General features: G+C 47.9%; 1 protein-coding gene across 1 annotated transcript in view; it reads right to left on the reverse strand.

The window, feature by feature from the left end:
- Positions 1-15,206, reverse strand: part of LOC140425056 (ATP-binding cassette sub-family A member 13-like) — a 505,398-nt gene that overhangs the window by 125,042 nt on the left and 365,150 nt on the right. The window contains exons 38-39 of the mRNA XM_072508872.1: positions 10,190-10,386; positions 3,215-3,372 (exon numbers count right to left, since the gene is read on the reverse strand). Of these exons, the coding sequence (XP_072364973.1) occupies positions 3,215-3,372; positions 10,190-10,386 (355 nt within the window). The remainder of the gene's footprint in view (positions 1-3,214; positions 3,373-10,189; positions 10,387-15,206) is intronic.

Genomic DNA, 15,206 nt, shown 5'->3' on the forward strand with positions numbered 1-15,206 from the left:
GCAAGGTCGGAGAATCGCCGGGGGGCCGTGCGGATCGCACCACACCGCCCTGACGCCGGGACGCGATCTCCGCAGAGCGGAGAATTGGCGCCATTGGGGCCGGCGTGGTTGGCGCGACGCGGGTCGGGGGCCGCTCTACGCGGACCCCCCTCGATTCTCCGGCCCGGATGGGCTGAGCGGCCGTAAAAAAAAAAAACGAGTCCCGCCGGCAGCATTCTAACGTGTTCTGAGCCAGCGGGACCTCGGCGTTGAAGGGTCCGGGGGCGGCCTGTGGGGGGGGGGGAGGAGGGGGGTTCCGACCCCAGGGTGGGCCTCTGATGTGGCCTAGCCCACGATCAGGACCCACCGATCGGCAGGCTGGCCTCTCTGTCTCCCGGCCACCTTTCGTCCGCGCCGGAGCCTGTACTCCTACGCGGGTCGGGACCGGCCCGGACAAGGGAGACACCGCGCATGCGCGGAAATCGCACCGGTGGAAATGTGCATGCCGGGTTTGTGCCGGACCCACTGTGCATGCGCGCATCCCCCGGCGCACATTCCACGGCCGGATCAGCAGCTGGAGCAACGTGAACCGCTGCAGCGCCTTGTTGGCCCCCTGTAGGGCCCAGAATTGCTGAACCTGGGGCCGTGTTGACGCCATTGAGAAATGCAATGGCATTTCCGATGGCATCAACACTTAGCCTCAGGGTCAGAGAATCCCGCCCCATGAGTCTATGTCCTCACACAGGCATGGGAACGGTGGCAATTTACGACCGAAAGTTCGATGCAAAACGGTCACCGATCCTCCGTGTGGCTGGGGTCTAGCATGCCGGTAGCGTAGAGCACCCGTCCCTAGCTACTGATACATCCCGGAGAATTGCTGGATCCATGGCCGTGCATGTGCACGGCGGCGGCCTGCAGCGGTCGCACCATGCAACATGGCGCCGGCTGCGAGAGGACACGGCCTGCCAAATAGTGCCCCCTTTGGCCGGCTCGCGAGCCCCGGATCACCCCCAACAGCGCTCCCAGCCCATGACAAAGTCCTCCTGCCCGCGGATCGGCCCTCCCCTGAATGTGGTGGCACTGGACTGAGTCCGCAGACGCCACACCGAGTTCCCGACGGATGATAGAACATGTGACAGACGTCGTCGGGAACTCCGCCGGTCAGGGGCGGAGCATCTGCGGGTGGGCCTCAGGCATTGTTCTGAGGCGTTGATACAGCGCGCGCCTTACTCTACGAGTACGCCACTTTGGAGGGGCGGAGCACCGCGAAAGCGGCGCTGCCCCTGATTTCGGCAGAAACAGGTATTTTCCAGCCAATCGCCGAACACGATTTCGGCGTCGACGACCGGAGAATCCCGCCCCATGTTTGGATCACAATGTAATTTAGGCAGCTAACAATTGAATTACGGTGGGAATTATCAACGGTCTGCAGATTCAGGATCCAGTGTTGGCAAGCTTTTCAAATCACAGGCTACGTGCTTGTATTGGACTCCCAATGCCTTCAGGACAGTTTAGAATTTTCAAAGAGTTGATGGGAAGGACAGAACGGGAACACACTTTCCGCCAATTAATGGCCTCTTAAGCTAATTAAGGAGCACGTCAAGGGGCTTGTCCATTCAAACTTAGAATTTTTTAATGGTTTTCCGGTGAACCCAAACAGACTTCTATTAGTCTGTTAATGCACAGCTATTAGTTTCGGTGTGGGGCCTAAGAATTTTATTTGCAGTTACTTTCAGCTGAAATCTGAGGAGCTAACTAGCACCATCAAGAGTGCTTCACCAAACATTGTTGTCCATTTATTTTTGCCTTCAGTCTCCTGGCATTCTAGGGTCCTGCCACCTCAAATCAGCATGGCTGCGGCAACCTCCATCATAGCTGCTGTCTGCCTTTGCTGCTGGCACCAAGTAGGCAGCTCCTGGCTTCTGAAGTCACAGGGTACCTGTCATTGGGATCTGAGCCCAGTTCCAGGAAAATTAGGCCAGATAAATTTAAAAATAGCGATTGACCATAAAACGTAGGAGCAGAAGTAGGCCATTTGGCCCATCGAGTTTCCTCCGCCATTCAATGAGATTATGACTGAACTGATAATCCTCAACTCTACCTTCCCACATTATTCCCATAATTTTTAATTCCCTTACTCAGTAAAAATCTGTCCATCACAGCCTTGAACACACGTAATGACCCACCCTCTACAGCCCTCAGTCGAAAACAATTTCACAGATTCACTACCTTCTGAGATTAGAAATTTCTCCTCAACTCTACCTTAAATGTGTGATCCTTTACTCTGTATTATGCTCTCTGGTCCTCAACATTCCCACGTGGGGAAACAACCTCTCCGATCTACACTGTCCAGCCCCCTGAGATTCCTATGTGTCCCAATAAGGTCACCTCTCATTCTTCTAAACTCCAATGAGTACAGGCCCAATATATTTTGCTACTCCTCATAAGAAAACCCCGCCGTACCCAGGATATATTCTGGACCGCCTCCAATGCAAGTATATCTTTCCTTAAATAAGTGACCAATACTGTTGACAGTATTCCAGGTGTGGTCTAACTAGTGCTTTGTATAGTGTTAGCAAGACTTCCCTACTTTTTATCCTCCATTCCCATTGAAATAACAGGCAACATTCAATTTGCCTTCCCTATTACCTGCTAAATTTGCATGCTAATGCTAGCTTTTGTGATTTATGTGCAAAAACACCCAAATCCCTCTGTTCTGCAGTTTCTGCAGTCTTTCTCTATTTAAATAATATTCAGCTCTTTTATTATTTTTACCAAAGTGCATAACTTCACATTTTCCTACATTATGTGCCAATTTTTTCCCCACTCACCTAAATTGTCTATATCCCTCTGTAGACTCTTTGTGTCAACCTCACCACTTGCCTTCCCGCCTATTTTTGTGTCATGTGCAAACTTGGCAATAATACATTCCCTTCCTTCATCCAAATCATTGATATATATTGTAAATAGTTGTGACCCCAACACTGGTCCCTGTAACACTCCACTAGTTACAGATTGCCATCCTGAAAATGTCCCTCTTATCCCAACTCTCTGTCTTGTATCTGTTGGCCAAACCTCTATCCATCCCCAAATTCTCACTCCGAGGTAAAATACTTTATAGTCTTAAATTCAGGACTTCCTCAAACATGTTCAGGTTTCAGTAAACACTATTGGCAGTATTAAAAACATGTAGTTTTATTCAATTCCTATTTGTCACAATTTGAGAGATGCATACCTTTTTTGCGATACTGAGACTGTAGCCCTGTCCATACTGTTCCTTTAAGTAGGCAGGAGAACCATAGCATTTCAAATAGCCTTTTTCAAGGATGGCAATTTGATCACTCAGAATGTCTGCTTCATCCAGATGGTGAGTAGTGAAAATGATAGTTCGATCTAGCAAGACAAAAAAAAATACAGATGCATTTTAATTCAAATTACAGCTAGTTAGATGAGCAACTCATGTGTTAATAGCTGGCAAAGTTATGATATAGCACATACAGTATTAGTGGGGAAGGGAGAGTGATCGGGGAACATTGTGTCACGTCAGGAATTTGATGCAAGTTGGCTCTCTTTGATAAATATTTCTCAAGCTGTAATTTAGATAATAGTTTTAATCTGACTAAAACATGTTCAGGTTTCAGTAAACACTATTGGCAGTATTAAAATTGAAAAAGATACTGCAAGCTAGTTAAGAAAACTAGCTGACAAAAACTTCTCGTCAGTGACAGTTGACTGACAAGCAACTGAAAGTGGTTGTCTGAATAAGTATTAACTACTTAATTTACTATTAATTAATCAAATAAATAATCAATTAATTAATCAAATAAATAAATTAAGTGAGAGAGCCATGACAGGGCAGGTTGTGTGCTGTGACTGCATTCTGTGGGAGTTCATTGCATAGAATCCCTACAGTGCAGAAGATGGCCATTTGGCCCATCGAGTCTGCAACAAATCTCCGAACTAGGCCCACTCCCCCACCCTAGCCCTGCAACTCTGTAACCCCACCTAACTTTTGGACACTAAGGGGCAATATCACATGGCCAATCCACCTAACCTGCACATCATTGGACTGTGGTAGGAAATCGGAGCAGCCGGAGGAAATCCACACAGACACGGGGAGAATGTGTAAATTCCACACAGTCATCCAAGGTTGGAATTGAACTGGGTTCCTGGTGCTGTGAGGCAGCAGTGCTAATCACTGTGCCACAGTCCTGGATAACCATGTCTGCAGCAAGTATCTGCAGCTTGAGCAATTTTGGCTCTAAGTTCCTGAGCTGGAGTGGGAGCTGCAGACATTGCATCAGTTGCACCCTTGTTCTAGGAAGCAGTCACACTCGCTAGGTTAAGTAGAACTCCAAATTTGGTCAACGATCAGGGTCAGGAGAGTGCAACTGTGATTCAGGCTGGTATAACGGTCCAGCATGTAGTGATGAGGAGTCTCAGCCCTTTGACTTGTACCAATAGTTAAGATGAACATGTTACCAGGATGAATGGATAAACTGACCATGGCATTATGGTGCAGGATGCCATTTGAGCGGGGAGACTGAAAGGGAGCATAATAGTGATAGGGGAGAATATATACTGCTGTCCCCAACTATGGCCACGATTCCGAAGGTTGGATTGCCTGCCGGGGTTAAGGGCATTTCTGAACAGCAGGAGAAGAATTCGGAATGGGAAGGGGAGGATTCATTTGGAAACAATGACATGATATCCTGCAGAGAGAGTTTGAGAAGTTGGATCCAAGTTAAAACATAGAACTGCAAAGATCTCTGGATTGTTACCAGAACAACACACTGTTGGCACAGAGTCAAGCAGATTATAAAATGAATTCCGTGACTCAAAGAGTGTAAGAAGAAGGGAGTTTTGATCCACGGGACATTGGCATCAGTCCTCAGATAAGAGGAACACAAAGCAAGCTGCGATCGGGTGAATTGTACAATTAAGTTTGTGAATAGAGCTTTAAATTAAAGGGTTCAGGTAACGGGAAGTTTTAAAAATATGAAGAGAAAATATAAGGCAAGAGAAGAGTGTAGCAATTTGAAGAAAGACAAGAAAAGTGAGAATGAGAGCAGCTGTGAAAATAAATGTATTAATGGCTATTTCCAGATCACTGAACACTATGCAGGTCATTCGTCCTTGGAGACCATAATTCCCCCACTATTCTGAAATGACAACCATGGATAGAAATGACTGGAAGCACTGATTTTTCACGTCAACGTCCCTATTTCTCTAGGCCAGTTACCTGCAACAGGCAGCATCGACCACCTCAAAGAGAGGGAACACCACGAACCTCAGAATTGTTGGAGAGCAGAAGGAGGCTATTCAGGCCTTTGTATATGCACCAGCTCTCCCAATGAGCAATTCACCTAGTGTTATTTCCCTGTCTTCATCCTGGAATCCTGCACATTCTCCCATTTCAGATAACAGTCTACTTTCCTTTGGAATGCTTTGAGTGAACCTGCCTCCACCACACACTTGGGCACAGCATTCCAGAACTTAATTGCTTCACAGAATCATAGAATTTACAGTGCAGAAGGAGGCCATTCGGCCCATCGAGTCTTGGAAAGAGCATCCTACTTAAGCCCACAACTCCACCCTATCCCCGTAACCCCATCTAACCTTTTTGAACATGAAGGGCAATTTATCATGGCCAATCCACCTAACCTGCACATCTTTGGACTGTGGGAGGAAACTGGAGCACCCGGAGGAAACCCACGCAAACACAGGGAGAACACGCAGACTCCATACAGATAATTACCCAAGTAGGGAATCGAACCTGGGACCCTGTAGCTGTGAAGCAACTGCGCTAACCACTGTGCTACCGTGCTGCCCTATCGTGCTTGCTGCGTGAAAATGTTTTTACTCATCCTTTCACAGGTGGGAACTGTTTCTTTCTACTTAATCTATCCAGATCACTCATAATTTTGAGCAACTCTATGAAATCTGCTCTCAGCCTTCTCTTCTCAAGGAAAACAGACTCAACTTCTCCAATTTATCTACATAACAGAAATTCCTCATCCCTCGAACCATTTTTGTAAGTCTTTTCTGCACTCGCTCCAAACATCTGCCGCTGGTCTTGGCGCCTTATCAAGAGTAAGTAAGCACAGGCGGCTTATGCAATGCCTCCTCCTTCTCATTTAAAATTCTTTTTGTAAGTTAATTACCCCATCTTTCACCATGGCCTGGGTAGCATTTTTTTCTTTGGTGAAGATAGATGGCAAGTATTCATTCAATATCTCAACTATACGGGCAGCACGGTAGCACAGTGGTTAGCACAGTTGCTTCACAGCTCCAGGGTCCCAGGTTCGATTCCCGACTTAGGTCTGCACGTTCTCCCCGTGTTTGCGTGAGTTTCCTCCGGGTACTCCGGTTTCCTCCCACAGTACAAAGATGTGCAGGTTAGGTGGATTGGCTATGCTAAATTGCCCTTCGTGTCCAAAAAGGTTGTGTTAGGTGGAGTTAAGGGGATAGGGTGCAGGTGTGGGGATAGGGTGCAGGTGTGGGCTTAGGTAGGGTCCGCTTTCCAAGGGCCAGTGCAGGCTCGATGGGCCGAATGGCCTCCTTCTGCACTGTAAATTCTATGATACCCCCACCTCCATGCGCAAATCCTCCTTTTGGTCCTTTATCAGCCTCCATATCCATTTTTACCAACCTTTTGGTATTTATAATTCTATAGAAGACTATAGGGTTCCCATTTATGTTAGCTGCCAGTCTCTTTTCATACACCCTCTGTGCTTTCAGTATTGGCTTTCTTATCCTCTGAACATTTTATATTCAGTCCAGTTCTCTGTTGTATTATCCATTTGAAGTCTGTGAAAAGAACACTTTTTCTTCTTCATCTTATTCCTTATCTCTTTCCTCATTCTTGGGAGGGCTGGATTTATTTTCCCCGCCTTTCCCCTTTGAGAGACTATACTTTGACTGTACCCAAACTATTTCCTTTTCAAGGTAGCCCGTTGTTCAGCTACTTTTTCCCCCTGCCAAACTTTGACTTCAACTATTCCAGCCCAGATCCATTGAAGTTGCCTTTCCCCTAGTTGATTATTCTTATTCTGGATTGCTCTTTGTCCTTTTGCATAGTCAACCTGAAATTTATGATGCAGTGACAACCCTCCTCTCTTCTACTGACACTCGATCTACTTAGGCACCTCATTTACACGAACCAGGTCCAGCAGAGCCTCCTTTCTCATTGTACTGGAAACTTTTCCTCAGCACACTGTAGAAACTCTTGCCCCCCTCTACTATTTACACTATTACTGTTCTCAATCTATATTCAGATAATTAAACTCCCCCATTTAACTTCTCCATAATTCTTGCACCTACTCTGTAAATTGCTTTAAATTTTGATCCTCTACGCCCTTTCCACTAGTTGTTGGCCTGCCGACTGCACAAAATGTAATCGCACCTTTTTTTATTATTTTGCTCTCGTCAAATAAATTCTGTCCTTCACCTCCCTAGGGCATCCTCTTTCTCCAGCACTGCAATGTTCTCCTTAATCAATACCACTACCCATCCCCCTTTTCTTTCTTTCTTATTTTCCTGAACATTTTGCATCCAGGAATATTTAACACCCAGTCCTGCCCTCTTTGAGTCAGGTTTCTGTTACAGAAGCCCCCCCTGGCCAGCAGCACGGCTCCCGCCTGACTGTGATGGCGCTGGACACAGTCCGCAGCTGCCACGCTGGGATCCCACATGGCTGAGACCACAAGTGAACCATGCCGTTGGGAACTCGGCCCATCGGGGGCGGAGCATTAGGCGAGGGTCTTCAGGTGACACGCTGATGCCGTCCCAAAGGCATGCGGCGCATGGCACCATTTCAGAGGGGGTGGAGCATCCGAAACCTGCGTCAAACAGGGGATGCCCCCGATTTTGGTGTCAAAAGGGATTCGCAGCCCGATTGCTAATTATGAAATCGGCATCGGGGAATGGTGAATATCATCCTACTATTTTTGAAAACCTGTTTGCTAATTACCTACTGAGCTCCTTAAATTATGACTGCAGGAGCAAATCACTCTTTCAGCACAGGAAATGCCTTTCACTATGTAGACTTCTGAATTGGAAGAATGTAGTTTGTTGATTATAAGACCAAAAGATATAGAGGCAGAATTAGGCCATTCGGTCCATCGAGTCTGCTCCGCCATTCAATCATGGCTGATATTTTTCTCATCCCCATTCTCCCCATAACCCCTGATCCCCTTATTAATCAAGAATTATGGGGAGCCAATCAAGTGGGCTGCTTTGTCCCTGCTGGTGCCGAGTTTCTTGAGTGTTGTTGTAGTTGGGCTCATCCATTACTCATTACATTCCCTCTTATGCTGGACCCACCTAATACTTAACTATTTCTTACCATCGGTATCTCCCATGGTTGCACCATGGTAACCATCTCCTAGTTCCCACACGTCTGCAAAGTTAGTTTGCCTTCCCAACACCACTAATAAATCATCCCGCAAGGAAAAGTGAAGATTCCTCTGTATGCCATCTAGACACTTGTTTTCTATGGAATATATGACCTCTTTTTGTGAAACATACCACCTCACAATTATCTTATGTCAAAGTTAATTTGTAAATCACAAATCCAATGCTATTATTCCTACAAGGTGTTGGATAGCTGCTGTCCTAGAGGGAAAGGGTTCTGGCAGCCTTCCCAAGCATTTGTAAATGGTGCTGGGTCTATAACTGTAGCTCTATTGTGTGAAAGCATTGGAGGGAGATGTAAGTCAACAGACTAACAAACTGAAATAAAAACACAAGGGCTGGATTCTCCACTGTTGGAATCCCTGATCCTCTTATTAATCAAGAACCTATCTATCTCTGCCTTAAAGATACTTAGTGATTTTGCCTCCACAGCCTTCCGCGGCTAAGAGTTCCACAGATTCACCACCCTCTGGCTGAAGAAATTCCTCCTAATTTTGGTTTTAAAGGATCGTCCCTTCAGTCTGAGGCTGTGCCCTCGGGTTCTAATTTCTCCTACTATTAGAAACATTCTCTCCCCATCTACTCTTATCTAGGCCTCTCAGTATCCTGTAAGTTTCATTAACATCCCCTCCATATCCTTCCAAACTCCATTGAGTACAGACCCAGAGACTTCAAACGCTCCTCATCTGACAAGTCCTTCATTCTGGGATCATTCTTGTGAAACTCGTCTGGATCCCCCTCCAAGGCCAGCACATCCTTCCTTAGATACAGGGCGCAAAACAATATTCCAAATGGGGTCTGACAAGAGCCTTATGCAGCCTCAGCAGTACATCCCTGCTTTTGTATTCTGGCCCTCTCGACATGAATGCCAACATTGTATTTGCCTTCCTAACTGCCAACTGAACCTGCATGTTAACCTTAAGAGAATCCTGAACTAGGACTGCTAAGTCCCTTTGTGTTTCTGATTGCCGAAGCTTTTTCACATTTAGAAATAGTCCTGAAAGACATGCTGTTAGGTGAATTGGATGTTCTGAATTCTCCCTCCGTGTACCGAACAGGCACCGGAGTGCGGCGACTAGGGTCTTGTCACAGTAACTTCATTGTAGTGTTAATGTAAGACTACGTGTGACACTAATAAAGATTATTATTATTATGCCTCTATTCTTCCTATCAAAGTGCATAACGTCACATTTTTCCACATTGTATTCCATCCTGTAGTCGCTTAACCTGGAAAATTCTGTAACTTGCCCCAGAAATCCAGCACAAATGTTTTTCAAAATAACATTCTTTATTGGTGTCACAAATGGGCTTACATTAACACTGCAATGAAGTTACTGTGAAAATCCCCTAGTCGCCACACTCCGGTGCTTATTCGGGTACACTGAGGGAGAATTCATAATGTCCAATTCTACTAACAAGCGCGTCCTTTGGGACTTGTGGGAGGAAACTCACGCAGACACGGGGAGAATGTGTAGACTCCGCACAGACAGTGACCCAAGCCGGGAATGGAACCTGGGTCCCTGGCTCTGTGAAGCAACAGTGCTAACCACTGTGCTACCGAGCGTCCTACAAGGCATAGCGATGGAGGCATCTCCCATAGAGTGGACAAAATTGCTAAATCCAGGACAAACAAGAATCTCCGTTAGGCCTGAATAACGAATATTTATTTCTTGGATTCCCTTCCAGAATTTAACTACAATTTCACAGGATTAAATTGCAGCACAATATCAAATGGCTAGGAAGACTCCATGGATAGTTCATTGTTAGAATTAACCTTATTATTGCTCTTCCTTACCTGCTCTGTTTTTCAATATAATATCCCAGATGTTACGTCGAGAACAAGGATCAACACCACTGGTCGGTTCATCCAAAATGACAGTAGAGGAGCCTCCAATGAATGCAATCGCTAATGAAAGCTTTCTCTTTGTTCCGCCAGACAAAGCTCCAACAAGTTTGTGCTGATATTGACCAATCCCTACATTCTCAAGGGCCCTGAAAGAAGCATGGGACATATATGGATAAATCAGCACATAAATTATTAAAACACAGTCCAGGAAATTGTGAATCATATGCAAAAGAGGTCATGTGTTATATTGTTGCGTTCAGTTGTCCCTTAGAACTCCGAGGACAATCCCATAATTTATGACTTGAAGAAATTGGCTCCGAACTTTGTTTGAAATTCAGTGCTGTCCATGAGAAGAGGAAGTTTTTTGTGACTAAAAAAGGCATGATTTTAATAAGAGTATGTATCATTTAGATCATCTTGTTGCCTATTCAAGAGTCCTGATTCAGGGTTTCAGTTAAGATCATTCGCAAGCTTGTCTGCACTATAAGAATACAAACTAGCAATTTGATCAAGATGGCTGGAGCTGCAATACAATCCCTAATCTGACATTTGCTAAATATATTGAGCCTTTGACTGATGTCAACTCAAATGTTTCTACTCAACATCAAATATCAGGTCTGCTCAAGACTGTGAGGCAACTTGTGAGAAATAAAATATTGAATTTGCATGCAAGTCTCTGGCTTTATCTACTTGAAGTGTCAAAAAATGACATTCACATATACATAGGTCAGAGCAAATGTATGTTTTATCACTGCAAAACAGTTAACATTAATTATGGATTAGCAGTCTTGTTGCAGTGCTTCCTGTCACATGCACCTCTTTCGGTTTACTATCCATTAAAAAAATGAACTGAAAATCATGCTGAATGTTCTGACCTCTGTGCTTGAACTCCTGACAGACATAGCTGTCAACAACATCTTGGAATTATATTGCATCATTAATGAAGAAAATGTCCCAGGACAATTCAGAGAAGTGTAATGAGATAAAAGGTAAGGAGACATTGGAAGTGGTGGCTAAAAACGTTTTTAAAAGACCATGGTTGTTAAGCAGGGAAGAAAGCAGGAGAAATAGGGATTTAGCAAAGGAATTCTATAGTGTGGAGTCTAGAGAGTTGAAGCCATGAAGATGTACACAAGGTCAGCATTGATGAAATTCAGCTTTGAACGTGGGATATAAAGCTGGAAGGGTTTACAAAAGTAGAGAGGAGTGAAACGAAGAAATTATATTGATGTGATGATAGAATTTTACATTTGAGGTATTGAGTTGCCAAAAGTCAATGTAGGTCAGCGAACACAAGGGAACACATCCCTGCCGACTCCAGCAGGCTCAATGCCATTTCACGCTCTAATGAACATATATTGACAGAAGGTGGGACTTCCAACCATCACTGGGAGTTTGGCTGGCAGCCAGAAAAGGCATGGCAGCGAGCTGCCTGGATATAAGTGCTGGGAACTGGAGGAAAGATGAGTGGCAGGGGTTAAGGTGGGAGCGTGATAGCGAAGGTCTGGAAGAGCCCCGAGGGGGTGATTGGGGTCTCGCAGAAGGTTGAGGAGGGAAGAGATTCAGAGATCACTGGGCCCTGAGGGAGGGCTCCACCACTCAGAAGGGGGGCTTCCAATGAAGCTTTCGCCTCCCCCTATCAAAAAATGACCATAGTTTATTTGCGGCCTCACGCACTGCACCACACCCTGCCACACCAACACCTGCGAGCAACCAAATTTTAAATAATTGAAACACCTTTTATAAGTTAGCTACTCATTGCTTTCGTGCATTGTAGTCAGTTTTTAAGTCTATTTAAAAAATGTATTTAAAATCTTTTCAAATGTGCCTATTAGTGGACTGGATTCTCCACTGCGCGACGCTGACAGAGTCCCGCGATTGGGTGGACAATCCAATGATGTCAACAAAACGGTGCCACCGATCCACTTCCAATGATCTAGACCCCGCTGGCGAGAGAATACAAATAAGTCAAATTGACCAACTTGCATCCTATTAACGGGCAGGACACTGGGGGCAGGATTCTCTCAGCCCAGGGCCGGGCCGGAGAATCACCGCGACTGGCGCGAATCACGCCACGCCGCCCCGGGATGGGCCGAGCGGCCTTAGCAAAAATCCTGAGTCCCGTCGGCGCCATTCTAACCTGCTCTCAGCCAGCGGGACTTCGCCGTGGATGGGTCCGGGGGCGGCCTGTGGGGGTGGGGGTGGGGGTACGACCCCGGGGGGGTGGGGGACCTCCGTTGTGGCCTGGCCCGCAATCGGGTCCACCGATCGGCGGGCCGGCCTCTCGTGATGCGGGCATCCTTTCTTCCGCGCCGGCCCCTGTAGCCCTACGCCATGTTGCATCGGGGCCAGCGCGGAGAAGGGAGCCACTGCGCATGCGCGCATTGGCGTCAGTGCCACTGCGCATCCGCGGACACTGCGGCGCCTAGTTGACGCTGGGTTCAGCAGCTGCAGTGGCGTGGACCGCTCCAGCGCTGTGCTGGCCTCCTTAGGCGCCAGAATTGCTGATCCTGAGGCCATGTTGATGCCATTGGGAAACGCGTCGGGAAACAGAATCCCGCCCCGGATTCTCCACGTAATCCGTGATTCTCCGGTTCGGTTTTCACGTGGACATGGATTGATTCAGGTATTTGTCAGTGTGTACCTGGTGCAGTGGATCCCGCAGACAGCCAAGGGGTAAGTCTTTAAGATGGATGCCCCCTAAGTCAATCAGAGGGCCCCCTACCCCACACAATTCAAGTCCTGCCCACCCCACCCCCACCAGACATCCCAGAAACCCCTATAACAGAGACCGCTCATAACAAAGACCCCCGCCAGAAACCCCCTGATAACAAAGCCTTGCACCTGGGACACCCCATAACTGAGCCCCACCAGAGACTCCCAAGACCCCCACTACAGTCCCCCATAACAGATCTCCCCACATAAGAGAGATCCCCCAGAGAAGAGACAACACCCTCCATAATAGAGACACTTTACAGCTTTTGATGTGGTTAATAGCTGTCAATAATAGCTAGATGTTTATAAACATTGCAGTTAGTTTCACAGCAGGGTACTTGAGGTTCATTCAAGCATCAAGGGAAATTACATTAAACAATCCAGACAGCTGGCTGCCTGGAAGCTTTCAATCGTAGCATGGTAGAAGTAATTTCTCATTGATGTGAATGAAATCCCTGCAGATCAAAGATCTGAGGGTGTTTAAACCCTGGAGATGTGGGTTTCATTTTCTAGGTATTTGCAGCTGCCACCTTATCTGCCTGAGGCAGCGGGTGTCAGGAACTGGTGAGTTTTAAAGCAGTGTTTTTTATCAGTGTCTCTGTCTGGACTGCTCTCTGGCTTCTAGGCAGAGGTATCTGTAATGGGGGTCTCTCTGTGATGGGAAGACCTCTGGTTAGGGTCCCTGTTCTGGGAGTGGGTCCCTGTTTTGGGAGGGGGACTCTGTTTTGGGTACTCTGGAAGACCTGTTATGGGGTGGTCTCTGGTATGGATCTTGTTATGGGGGTCTCTGGTGGGGCTCTTATGGGGGTCTCTGGTGGGGGACTCTGGCAAGGGGCTCTGTTATGGGGCCTTCTGTAGGGGGTCTCTCTTTTTGGAATCTCTGGTGGGGGGGTCGGATGGGGGGGGGGGGTCTGGTCACTCTCATACTGGGGATGACACAGCAAATCCTGTGATGCAGATGGGCCGGGATTCTGTTGCGGTGGGCAGCTACTAGACCTCGCGATTGGGCAGCCTGCAACCCGATAGCGGGATTTGCAAAGGCATCCCTTGCAATCCCCGCAATGCATAAATTAGCATGGCAAGGGATAGTGCATTGCTTCTGGGTGCCGCTCCCAGTGCGAACGCATATCTGGGGCGAAATTCTCCCCCAACGGCGCGATGTCCGCCGACTGGCACCAAAGACGGCGCCAATCAGACGGGCATCGCACCGGCCCAAAGGTGCGGAATGCTCCGCATCTTTGGCGGCCTAGCCCCAACATTGAGGGGCTAGGCCGACACCGGAGGGGTTTCCGCCCCACCAGCTGGCGGAAATGGCGTTTGTTGCCCCGCCAGCTGGCGCGGAAATGCGGCGCATGCGCGGAGCGTCAGCGGCCGCTGTCAGTTTCCCGCGCATGCGCAGTGGGGAGAGTCTCATCCGCCTCCGCCATGGTGGAGGCCGTGGCGGAGGCGGAAGGGAAAGAGTGCCCCCACGGCACAGGCCCGCCCGCGGATCGGTGGGCCCCGATCGCGGGCCAGGCCACCGTGGGGGCACCCCCCGGGGTCAGATCGCCCCGCGCCCCCCCCAGGACCTCGGAGCCCGCCCACGCCGCCTGGTCCCGCCGGTAAATACCAGGTTTGATTTACGCCGGCGGGACAGGCAATTTCTGGGCGGGACTTCGGCCCATCCGGGCTGGAGAATCCAGCGGGGGGGTCCCGCCAACCGGCGCGGCCCGATTCCCGCCCCCGCCCAATCTCCGGTACCGGAGACTTCGGCGGGGGCGGGATTCACGGCGGCCAACGGCCATTCTCCGACCCGGCGGGGGGTCGGAGAATGACGCCCCTGAGGTGAATCATTTCTGGTGGGAGAATCTCCCAAACGGAGAATCCATCCCAGTGTCTGGAGGAGATTCTCCGGCCACATGTGCCTGGCACAAATGCCACTATGTCGGGAGAATTCCAAGAGAGGCCTCAAACGAGATTTGCTCCAGGTACCAAACAGTTTCTGATGCTCCTGGTGCGCTCCAACTGCCATGATCTGGTTCATGCCCTTCCTGAGTGAGAACCGAATTAAATATTTAAATCCTCACTTCAATAGTCAGAATCTGTCTCAAACCAGACTTCTCCGGCTCCTGCAATTCTCCCACCTGCCAGTGTGTTGGTGAGGTTAATTACTAAAACGTTTTTAAGCTGAGCAAAAAATTATGAAAACTCTATCTGCTATGGATATATATCCTGAAATTCCTTCGGGTGCAATCTAACCCAAAAAAATCAA

The sequence above is a fragment of the Scyliorhinus torazame genome, chromosome 6, assembly GCF_047496885.1.
Source record: "Scyliorhinus torazame isolate Kashiwa2021f chromosome 6, sScyTor2.1, whole genome shotgun sequence".
NCBI lineage: Eukaryota > Metazoa > Chordata > Chondrichthyes > Carcharhiniformes > Scyliorhinidae > Scyliorhinus > Scyliorhinus torazame.